The sequence below is a fragment of the Gadus morhua genome, chromosome 14, assembly GCF_902167405.1.
Source record: "Gadus morhua chromosome 14, gadMor3.0, whole genome shotgun sequence".
Lineage (NCBI taxonomy): Eukaryota > Metazoa > Chordata > Actinopteri > Gadiformes > Gadidae > Gadus > Gadus morhua.
This window is the reverse complement of record NC_044061.1, coordinates 8,550,427-8,562,382: the sequence shown is the minus strand read 5'-3', so window position 1 is coordinate 8,562,382 and position 11,956 is coordinate 8,550,427. Positions and strand designations below refer to the sequence as shown.

Genomic DNA, 11,956 nt, shown 5'->3' with positions numbered 1-11,956 from the left:
ACCATCAAATTAAATTGCCAATAAAAATGCTTTCCTCCATTATGTTGTTGCACTGAGGAAGAAATTAAGCCTGAGCTGCAATGAATTGAAAGATCGACCATTCCTCCCTTCCAGGATAATTCAAGCATTATCAATAATGAACACTGTCTCTTTAGGGATGTGCTTCCCTAACAGAGATCAAACCATAAATTATGAATCCGAATCCCCTAACTAACTGACATGTCACTAGAAAAACCAGGTCAAAGTTTTGGAAAAGCATTCAGGTGTGTTTATTGTACATCGTTTTAAATCATTGATACACTCAACTCCAGCAAACAGCGACTCAGAATTCACAACACATTTAAACGTGACGAAAAAATATATATTTTTGTATGAGGGTGAATAGGTTCTCCTCAGCTCTCAGATGAGTCAGTACGGTCACGTGTGAAATGTCTCAAAATTACGACATCAAAAAAAGAACACAACTCTTGGCATCAAAGACAGCAAACAAATACTGAGTCACCCCACCACCGCACACCCCATCACACACGCACTCCATGTGTACCAGTGTGCTCTCCCGCCCTCGCCCTCACAATTTGCTCACGGTGCTGGGCGTGCGAGCCTCGCAGCCCCCCGCATCGCTCCCCACGGTCAGACGGTCGCTCCTGGGTGACTTTGCGCCCGGCGTCGACCGCTCCCGCGCGGCCGAGCTGGGCTGTCTCTTCAGCGGGAACGCGTTGCTGACGCACCGGAACGGTCCCGTGATGACGGTGCTGTTCTCGGGGTCGGAGGCGGGCACCGTGTCGCGGCGGTAGTAGCGTTTCAGCAGCCCCTTGCGGAAGTGCACCGTGAACAGGCCGTAGATGACGGGGTCCAGGCAGGCGTTGAACAGGCCGAAGATGAAGAGGATGTGGGTGAGGGAGTGGGACACCTTGCCCTCTAGGTCGTCTGGGAAGAACCAGTACCAGAGACCCAGCAGGTAGTAGGGCGTCCAGCACACGATGAAGGACAGCACGATGACGATGCTCATCTTCAGCGTTCGCATGCGGGCCTTGGGGATGTTGTTCTTCGAGCGGCGCAAGTGCACCTCCGTGGAGGAAACTGGAACGGCAGAAGAGACAAGCGGGGGCTGCGTTTATTATTCATGCTCGCTAAAACGACAAGAACATTCTTTCCTTACTTAATAACTTCTGCTTCTTTAAATTCCTTCTCCATTATGCTCTTTGATTTAAGCCGACTCGCTTTTCTTTCATCTATTCTCGTCTATCTCTCTTAATCACGTGTGCATTAATCATGAGATGCATTTGTTGAATAATCAGGTAATAATGGACTTCTGGTAACTGCCATGTAACCTGATTGCCTTTGTGTACACATAACCCCACGGTCAAAAGAAATTACTTTGTATTCTTGGTCCTGTATCTCCAAAGATGTTTATCTAACGGCCCGTTCATCTTCTTACCGCTGAGCAAACACGATGTGTTCAACTGGAACTGCCTGATGAATAATGCTATAAGTGGTGTGTGGTGGTGATGGTCTGTCCGCTCATGCAGCGATGGAGATTCTGCGGGAACTTACGATTGTCCTTTCGCATCCGCTTGGAGATCTCAAAGAAGATGCGCGTGTAGCACGTAATCATGATGACAAGTGGCAGCAGGAAGAGGCAGCAGAAGGTGAACATGTTGTAGGCTGTCTCCTGCCAGTGGGTGTCGAAGCTGCCCCGCGTCGTGCACTGGGTGAACCTCTCCGGGAAGGTGATGGTCACGTTGTGGAAGAGGAACACCTGAAGTAGAGAGAGATAGAGGGAGAGATAGAGGGAGAGAGAGATAGAGAGAGAGAGAGAGAGAGAGAGAGAGAGAGAGAGAGAGAGAGAGAGAGAGATAGAGAGAGCGAGAGAGAGAGAGAGAGAGAGAGAGAGAGGAGAGAGAGAGAGAGAGAGAGAGAGAGAGAGAGAGAGGGGGGGGGGGGGGAGAGAGAGAGAGAAATAGAAAGATAGAGGGATAGGGAAAGGCAATCAGATGGGGTTAGGTTATGCATGTGTTGGGCAGAAAAACATGCAATGTTAACACTGACGTCCTGTGAGAGGAGGAGGATGGAGGTGAAGTGAAGCAAATCCTAATTTTTAATGCAGTTTTCTTTTTTAAAGAAACTGCATTAAATGCTCTTCTTGGGGTTAGCAGGGGAGATGTAACTTCAAATCTTGTTTTCAATTGGAGATAAAAACACATGTTGTACATTATTATGCATATTGACAGTCCAAGATGGGGACGGAAATGTGTGGAATAGGCGTTCAACAGCAGGTATTTATCTGTTAATGTGTTGACAGATCCAGTTTTCTATAGGGTTAATAGAAATGGTTCAGAATGAGAAGTCATGTAATCGATGTTAAAAACGCCAGCTAAATGGACAATTATCCTACTGCCAGCCGTTTTAGGTAGGTTGGTGTGAGTCTTCCAGGCATGAGGTCTGGCGGTTAGGACGACCAGCGTTCACAGCCCACCTATAGACATCCCTGAGCAGAAAGAAACTACCTGGTCATCAGTGATAAAAACCATGAAGCAAGACGCAAAGACATCTCTACCTGTAAGTGGCATTGGGTCAAAATTGTCTAAAAACATCGTGATGACTAGATGAATATACAAACTAAAGACCTCGAGGGTTTGCTCAAAGGCTTGTTACACGTCAATCCAAAGAAATCCCACACCCACTTCATGTGAAGGTTGGACGATCGCACAAACCATCATAACTCCATGGTGTGTCAATACGACTTCCCCCAACCTACCGAACCCCCCCCCCCCCCCCCCCCCCCGCCACCCTGACCCCTTGACCCCCACCTGAGGAACGGACAGCAGGGCGCTCATGGCCCATGCCACGGTCAGCATCCCGCGGTTCCTCCGCCTCGCCTCGTTGATGGCCAGCGGGTTCAAGATGGCCGACTGGCGGTCCAGGCTGATCACCATGGTGACAAAGGCGCAGGAGTACATGGCCTGCAGCTTGAGGAACATGAGGAGGCGGCACGCGGCGTCGCCCGCCAGCCACTGCACGGTGATGTTCCACGCGGCGTCCACCGGCATCACGATGAAGGTCACCAGCAGGTCGGCCACCGTCAGGTTGACGATGAGCACGCGCACGTGGGACTTCCTCTTGCTGCCGGCGTTGGCCGCCCACAGCACCGCCACGTTGCAGAAGGCGGACGTGCCGCACAGGATGAAGGTGACGACGACGCGGATCTGGGCGGCGGTGGAGAAGACGGGCAGCCGGGGGGCCGCGCCCTGCCCCCCCGGCGCCCACGCTGAGGTCCAGTTGCAGTGGGGCGAGGACCAGAGGCAGCTGTCGTTCAGCCCGTCGCCGGCCGTGGGGCCGTGCATGGGGGCCGCGGAGGGGGGCTCACAGCAGCTCGTCATTCACCCGGCCCTGGGGTCATCGTTTTAGAGGGTTGTTGTGTGTGTCGGAGGCGCGCTGGTGGGAGATCAACGCTGGGGGCGGTGGTAAGGGCAGAGGGGAGGAAGGTGAGGCAGAGTAGTCTATAGAGTGCGTGAGTCACAAGTGGTGGACATTATCGACGGTACTCGTGTTTGAATCACGGCAGACATACAATGAATAATAATATTAGAGTGGGACGTAGAAGCTGTGTTATCATGGACCCCGCTCTCTCCTTTGTTCCCCACGTCAGCTCCATTGTTGAGACCTCCTACTTCCACCTCCGCCGCATCGCCAAAATCAGACACCGCCAGTCCCCCCCTGCTGCTGAATCCCTCATCCACGCCTTCATCTCGTCCCGTCTTGATTACTGCAACCCCCTCCTCACTGGCATCACCTCTCATTCCCTCCATAGACTCCAAATGGTCCAAAACTCTGCTGCGCACCTTCTCACTCACACCCGGTCTCGTGAACACATCACTCCTGTTCTCTTCACTCTCCACTGGCTCCCCATCAAACAACGTATCAACTTCAGAATCCTCCTCCTGACTTTCAAAGCCCTCCACCACCTGGCCCCGCCCTACCTGTCTGACCTCCTCATCCCCCATCGCGCCTCCCGAACCCTCAGATCCTCCTCCACTACAAACTTAAAACCTTCGGTGACAGAGCCTTCTCAAGAACAGCACCCCGACTCTCGAACTCTCTCCCCCAAACCTGTCCGCGACTCTCCCTCGCTTCCCATATTCAAAACCTACCTCTTTTCCCAAGCCTATGACCTCCCCTACCCATAACCACCCTTATCCCTATCTACTATCACACTCAACCTTGCTTCTGTTCTCTGTTGTGCTGTATTCCGCTTGTTCCCCCTGATTGTCATCTCCCTCTTCGTGTTTTATGTGAGCGTCTTTGGGTCACTGAAAAGCGCTATAGAAAATTAATGAATTATTATTATTATTAAGCTCTAAGTCAAGTTTGACATAGTAGTCTCAAGCATTGGGTTTATTAAAAATAACACTGGCCATTCATATGGAATGAAAGGGAATGATTTATATTCATCATGCATGTTACGTTTTATGCCACCAGTCTGGAGTTTGAGGCAATGAATATGAGTGCAGAGACCAAAAATGTTTGATCTCTTCAAGTGATCACTCAAATAATGTTAAAAAACTAAAAGGAAGGGATCTTTAATAAAAGGCCATTCTAATTTAAAGAAGGCGAAATGGATCACATTGAGAGGCATGGTGGATGAAGTCACTTCTTCTTAAGTTGGTCATTACATATGTGTATGCAGCTGCGTTTTTCATCAGGTGACTCCATCTGTAGGTTGAACACGCGCTATTGCATGCGACGCCTGTGATTGGCTGATTTGGTGACCTAGTCAACTGCTGATTAAGCATTGATGTGACACACCTGTCCTCTGCTAATTTAAACTGATCTTAAGGGGGCGGAACAGGGAATAAAAAAAAAAGGAAAGTATTTTTTAAAGGCGTTACCAGGGAGTACTTTTCCCATCTCTCCACAAGTCTCAGTTTCAACACATTTTCACATTTTTGTGACTGATGAATCAACCAGTCAATTGAACAAAGACCCCTCACGCCTTGTCACGGAGAATTATTATGCAGTAAACTAGATCCATTTCAAGACGCTCACACAATAGTAGCAGCTTATCATAGCCTACCACTTGAAGACACTTCGGCAAGAGATACTGTGTGTGTGTGTGTGTGTGTGTGTGTGTGTGTGTGTGTGTGTGTGTGTGTGTGTTTCGTGTGCGTGCGTGCGTGCGTGTCTGTGTGTGTTTGCGTCTTGTTGTAGGCCTACTATACACACATACGCTACAAAATATATGCCGCAGCCTACATATCCATAGCTCTGTTTTAGTTATTGCGATACAGCAGACACAAAGATTTTCATTATTTAGCCTACTCTACCTAACGATGTAGTTTAACGAATTTAAAGTCCATTTAGGCTTTGAGCGTTTAGGGAAATGATCAATGTCCAAGTGCTATTGTATTTGGACACTGAGAACACTGAGAAGCACGCCCATGCTATTATTTCCAACATGTCTAAGATGATGCACACATTCAATGATTCAGGTAGCCAAATGGAGAGACATTTAAATACTTACATTATTGTCGCAGAAGCGCCTTTTCAGACGTACATCCAGGTAATTGAAACTTCCAATATTTTAAACACAGATTGTCATTTGTTTTTAATAAGATTATAAATGCACGCTAATTGTTCATCGTAACTTAAAAAAAAATCTTCACAGCCATTGAGCGGAGTCGTGTATAACCTCGTAGCTCAGTGCGCGCATGTGGTGTGCGCTTTCCGCAGGCGCACCGCGCGCTCTACCAACCCATCTGGCTCCCGTGGCGCGCTAAGGGAACTCGGCGTGTGATTACGCGAGAGCGTGTGTGTGTGCGCGTGCGTGTGCGAGTGCGACCAATAGGTTAGGTTCTCCAGTCTGTTATGACTTTGAACAACCTGCCACAGCTTCCTTTCAAACATACCCAGGTGGATTAATTTCCCTGGTTGCCTTTTGAGAGAGAGAGAGGGAGAGAGAGAGAGAGAGAGAGAGAGAGAGAGAGAGAGAGAGAGAGAGAGAGAGAGAGAGAGAGAGAGAGAGAGAGAGAGAGGGAGAGGGAGAGGGAGAGAGAGAGAGAGAGACGGTTAAAGCCACAAGCAGCAGAAAACAGCCAGGGACGAGTTGACCCAGCCTTCCGCTGGTTAATCCTGTGACCTCAATATAGGGCAAGACAGCGGCGGATGCATATCTACGATCATGTAAGATTGAGCCTGTACACCGCAGGCTAGTCTCCCAAGTCAGGTGTTTTATACATTTAAAACAAGTTATGGTCATTCATATTTTCTAGGAATACAATTATGCAACGCATAAAACTCCGCCTCTTCACTTAAAGTGAGGCAATCGGTTGGCTATGTTCTGCTATTTTAGGGAACAGACAGCAGTGCGTTTGATTGTGCAGAGTAAGTAAAGTAAGTCTAACTACTAAACTATGTTTGATTTTCCAAGACTATGTATATTCCCAATAGAAAATCTGTGACCCGAAATATTAAATCTGCACGATTATTTCATATTTTGTTGATATATCTGAGATATGTGGTTGAGCTGGAAACTCTTGTATTTTAATGTATTTATATTTTATTTGCAGGCGTAAGTCTGGATAACTGCAGAGCATATTTTTGAAAGGCAAAAACAAGAGAGAAAGAATAAAGAAACAAAGATAATTCAACAGATAGCATCAGTGTCCTTTTCTTAACCAATAATCTCTTTGATTCACATCTTGAAGGATTATCCAGATAACAAACAAGGAGCAGGTGCCTTGCGTGACATATTTTAGATCAGTTTGCCTTGGAAGTTTGAGGCAGATGGTCTGACAAGTCTACTTACGGCGGGCCCTGTGTGCGTTGTCTGTATCATCATTCACTTTTTTCTACATGGTACACATACAAATTTACAGATATAATTGACCCTTACTGCATCCTATTCCTTAAAGGTTAAACACTATTCATTAGCAAAGAAAACCTCATGTATTCTATGACATTTCGTGTTTCTGAATGTGTACAGGATAAATTTATCAATAATTCTTCCATTTTTCTTAGTAGCAACATGCAAACAGAAATGTGTGGAAGTTAAAGGCGAACAACACTTCTTATGAAGCTAATGATCTTTTTTGGGGATGCAATCAAAGAACTGTGTTTTTTAATCTCTAATTTATGAGCTTTACAAAAAAACATGTATCAACCAAGAGGGAAGACGATAAGGCTTGGATAAGTAAACTAAACGTTCTTAAAGGAGACATATTATGGTGTTTTCCCAACAAGTAAACATAGTACATGAGTCTCAGAAAACATGTTTTTGAAGCTGTTTGCTGGAAATAGCTTTTAGGAAAAAAAATATCGCCTACCACTATTCCCCTCTGTTTCAGTCCCTTCAGAATGTGCTGTTTCTGGTGTCTGTAGCTTTAATGCAAATGAGCTGCTGTCCATTGACCAATGAGCTTCCAGAGTCAACCACAGCATGGAGGAGAAGGGATTGTTGCCGTGTGCGGACTCCTGGAGCACTATATCTACATAATATAATATAATAATAATATTACATAATACATAGGTATTTCTATAATATTATATCTAATATAATGGCCAAAAACTATGTGCGCCTCGGATGATATTATGAATCATAAAGAATGCGTCTGACGTCTCTGGTGCTTCCACAACAAGTAAAGACTCGTAGTGGGGGTTATCTCGGCCATGGTTGAGAAGAATTGGAGGAAAGGAACTTTGGCCTTGACTCTCTGAAGTCCATATTGAACCGCAACTTGGAGGAGAAAGGGATTGTTGTCCGGGAGCTGAGCTGCCGGACTTCCTCCGAGCGGAGGAAGCTGCTCGTCCGCTGGTCCCCAAAATAATAGCTATGCTCTGATTGGAGGGGGGTGGGGAAGTGGGAGGTAATATTCAAATGTACCCCGTTCTTACGTAGGAGGGGGCGCCGAAACTGACTCACTCGTTTGGTAACTGTAGGCGGGGTACTCTCAGAAATGCATCTCATTCTAAAAATCCTGTACAGACTTTTTTCAAAGTTTGTATGCCTGTTTGAGCACCAGAGACCCAAAACAACGCCCCAAATCCCAAAAAAGTGTGTTTTTCATAATGTCACCTTTAAGATCCTGAAATAATCAAATTTACAAAAAAAAGTAGTTCAACCGTAGTATTCATCCATTTTATTAGGCCCCCAAGGCATTTACCACATTTAATGTTTGGAGAGGTCAATTCATTTGTGAGTCATCTTGACTTTTTATTGAGTGTAAAGGTGGCAAAATAACAAAACAGCCGATGTTTGTGTGGAACAGTGTACAGGACGAATGGTAGGGTGTAGAAAACGCATGTGCCATTAACGTCTTCCAGTAAATTGATTACCATGGGAATTTTGCACCGACAACTAAATATCCCACAGCGGGAGACTCCAGAAAAAAAGGACTTGGATATATAACAATACCCGGTCATCTGGAGCATTACTTTAAAATATTCATTGAACGCAACATGAGTCCGATGCTCTATGATAATGCACTGGGGTAATGACCGCCGTATGGTAGGGGGTGGGGGTATTCATCAGCTCCATGTGGGGGACCACAACAAAGCTTGGAGAGTCTCTAGATTCTGTTGCCACAGCTTGGCCCTCACAGGTAAGTTAAAGTTATCTGTTGTGTTAACTGTTATTTTATTTAGCGAATGCAAAGTCCTTTAGCCAAGCAGTTGCCTCTTGATCTGCTATATGAAAGGTGACAAGTCCTCCTTTAAGTCTTTGTAGAGGGCATGCTTCAATGATGTGATGCATTGTTCGCTGCTCTCCACAAGCACACTGTGGGGTTGGGCTGCTGCCCCATTTGTGAAGGCTGGCCAAGCAGGGGCCATTTCCAGTCCTGAATCTATTAAGCGCCGTCCACTTCTTCCTTGGTAGATTGATGTAGGGTGGGCACAGGATCTTTATTCGAGATGTTTATTTGGCTGTCTTCTGTGTATCGTATTTGGACCTATCCTTGGACTCCCATTCCTTTATCCAAACTGATTGGATGGTGAGATCAGCTGGTGGTGGGTTCTTCCAAATTGGTCGTCTAGATGGAAGTCGAGCGGTGGATGGAATTGGAAGGGGAGGGGTGTCTTTGGTCCTTTGGGTCATCCTTTGATTGAGGACTACTCGCCGGATGGGTGGAGGAGCTATGTCGGCTAGGACAGGGAGCCAGGGGAGTGGTGTTGAGCGGATTGTTCCTGTAATGATCCTCTTTGTTGAGTTCAATTGGGTGTCCACATGGTGTGTGTGGGATGACCTGGACCAAACAGGGGCACAATATTCAGCTGCAGAAAATGCAAGGGCTAGTGCTGGGGTACGCAGTGTATGGGCTGCTGCCCCCCACTCTGAGCCAGCAAGTTTGCCGAGGAGATTGTTTAATGTGTGTACTGTTAAATTTAAGGGTGACAGACCAGAACGCCTTCCGGGACTGGACCGAAACGTGTGCGTTTGTGTGTGCATGTGTTTGTTTGTGTGTTTGTGTGCTTGTTTGTATATTGTGTGTGTGTGTGTGTATGTGTTTGTTTGTGTGCATGTGTGTGTGTGTTTGTATCTGTGTTTGTGTCTGTGCGTGTGTGTGTATGTGTTTGTATCTGTGTGTGTGTGTGTGTGTGTGTGTGTGTGTGTGTGTGTGTGTGTGTGTGTGTGTGTGTGTGTGCGTGTGTGTGTGTGTGTGTGTTTGTATCTGTGTTTGTGTCTGTGCGCGTCTGTGTGTGTGTGTGTGTGGGAGGAAGAAGATGCTTGTTTCTCCACATGCTTCTTGAATCTTGTTCTTGAGGACTCGCCACAGTTTGCTCCGCTACGACCAAGTAGCAACACATGCTGCTTTTGAAGCTACCGTTTTACATATTCAACACTTACATATTTACATATATTCAACCCTTACGAGCCACAGTAGAGCAGCCTGTTTAACCGTCCCGAGAGCCAACAAGACAAGGATATAAAATGGCAGTAAACAAATCCATTGCAAATCGCAGCAGGGGCGACAGGATAGGACATCAACCAGACACATCAAAAATGGCTTAGGGTCTTTAGAAAGGCTCATTATGAAAGAGAAAGAAACTCTTTCTCTTTCTTGAAAGACAAAGGATGAATACCAACAACGAAGTACAATTTACAGAAAAAAGAGTTGATGTGTCATTTTTTTGTAATTGTAAAGTTCAATTTCATTCAGAACACATTAACAAAGGCCCGGAAAAAGAGAGCAATCCAATAAAAAGAAGAGACAGTTTCTTAAGTGCTTCTTCCTCCAGCTTTCTTAGATGTTAGATGCCATTTGTGAGTCAGCTCGCCTTTTAATTGAGGTTCACGACGGAAGTACATTTCAAACATCATAATAATTATAATAATAATAATGGATTGAATTTATATAGCGCTTTTCTAGACGCTCAAAGACGCTTTACAGTGAAGGGGGAACCTCACTAACCACCACCACTCATGCGTGCATGAGTGTGTTTAAAATTATATGTGTGATTAAATCACTGGAAGATTGAATTATATAACAATGTGATATTTTTTTCATCTCCTGGGGGTGACATTGTTTGTCAACAGCAGATAGGACAAGCCTGTACACACTCAGAGGAAAAAATTTCAGCAATGGACCATTGTTGTGTGGGTGTTGTTTTATTCCTATTATTAGTCCAACAGATTGGCTGCAGTTCTTCGATATCCCCCCCTACTCACACACACACACACACACACACACACAAACACACACACACACACACACACACACACACACACACACACACACACACACACACACACACACACACACACACACACACACACACACACACACACACACATGCACACAAACACACAGAGGGTTTGTCTCAAACAATAGTTGGGACAATTATTCCTTAATTATTCCTTGATTAGGAATAATTAACTAAAATGATACATGATTATTATCAAAGATAATGCTTGGGTGAGAGATTGAGCATGGACGTTTGAAGGCGTGCATGTGAAGGCGTGTGTGTGTGCACATATGCGTGTGTGCATGTGCACTTGTGCATGCGTGCATGTGAGCTTGTCTTTGAATAACATAAAAATAAGGACCTCTTATGCTAAGCCTTGCCATCTGTCCGGTTAGTTGTATTCTCCAACCCTCTAATGCGGGATGAATACTTATAGTAAGAACGAATGGTTAAGGGGAAGACTTAATGCATACAATAACAACAAATACGGTCGCTGATTGTATCTCGAACCACTGAGCATTCAGACGATTAGCTGATTGCTGTTCAAGGAGAATTCCGGGGCCGATGGCCCTGAATTAGACATGACTCACTTGTATAACGACCCTCCACGGGTCTATAAACTACAAGGAACACGGTCTACTGTGGGGTCACAGCCCGGTCACCTTTACCATACCCAAAAACATCAGTTCCTGTTATTTGACACAAAGCATCTCCCCCGAGACATTGGGTGTTGAAAATGCAATTTTCAACCTTAAAAAGTGATTTTCGTAATGGATTTAACAAAGTAAAAGCATTGCAGAAAAGCAGATTGTGTATGTGAGAGACTGTTCGGTTGAAGGCTGGTTCAAGCAGACTCAACCTGGCCCAAGTCAGACTGTTTGGACTCAGGGCTGTGGGAGGCTGCATTAAGCCAGCCATCACCACGCACACTCACAGAGATGTTGGGCAAGGCAGCATACAACACCTACTCTGTGTATCGCATTTACTCTCAAACTCTGCAATTAACCGGTTTAATCATCCTCACCCTGTGACCTCGTCATCAGAGGAGACCAGTTAAGCCACCTAGGTGGTGTGTTGCAAGGGACAATGCGATAGCGTTAGTTAATCGATTTAATTTACTAAATTGAGTTGTAGACCTTTAGCGTGTGGAAAAAGATACTTAAGAACACATCAAGTAGGCCTGTTAGAATATAACATGCGACCAGAACGGACAAAAAAATATAATGTGATATTGCGAACCCACATTGTCGGATACAGCCTGATAATCCGGTTATAA

The 11,956-nt window shown here is 45.6% G+C and overlaps 1 protein-coding gene across 1 annotated transcript; it reads right to left on the bottom strand.

Moving 5' to 3' along the window:
- Positions 1–245: 245 nt before the first annotated feature.
- On the bottom strand, positions 246–5,760 carry LOC115559321 (putative gonadotropin-releasing hormone II receptor). Its single transcript, XM_030378144.1, has 4 exons — positions 5,522–5,760; positions 2,811–3,452; positions 1,555–1,759; positions 246–1,080 (listed from the first exon to the last, which is right to left on the bottom strand). Exons 2-4 carry the CDS (start codon positions 3,378–3,380, stop codon positions 569–571), a joined length of 1,287 nt encoding a protein of 428 aa, XP_030234004.1. The 5' UTR covers positions 3,381–3,452; positions 5,522–5,760; the 3' UTR covers positions 246–568.
- Positions 5,761–11,956: the final 6,196 nt, after the last annotated feature.

Excerpts from the sequence above, each read along its gene's own strand:
- LOC115559321 (XM_030378144.1), bottom strand. The coding sequence starts at position 3,380 with ATGACGAGCTGCTGTGAGCCCCCCTCCGCGGCCCCCATGCACGGCCCC. Across the intron at positions 1,760-2,810 it reads CCCTGCTGTCCGTTCCTCAG|GTGTTCCTCTTCCACAACGT; the intron begins GTGGGGGTCAAG and ends TCTCTACTTCAG. Across the intron at positions 1,081-1,554 it reads GCGGATGCGAAAGGACAATC|TTTCCTCCACGGAGGTGCAC; the intron begins GTAAGTTCCCGC and ends CTGCCGTTCCAG.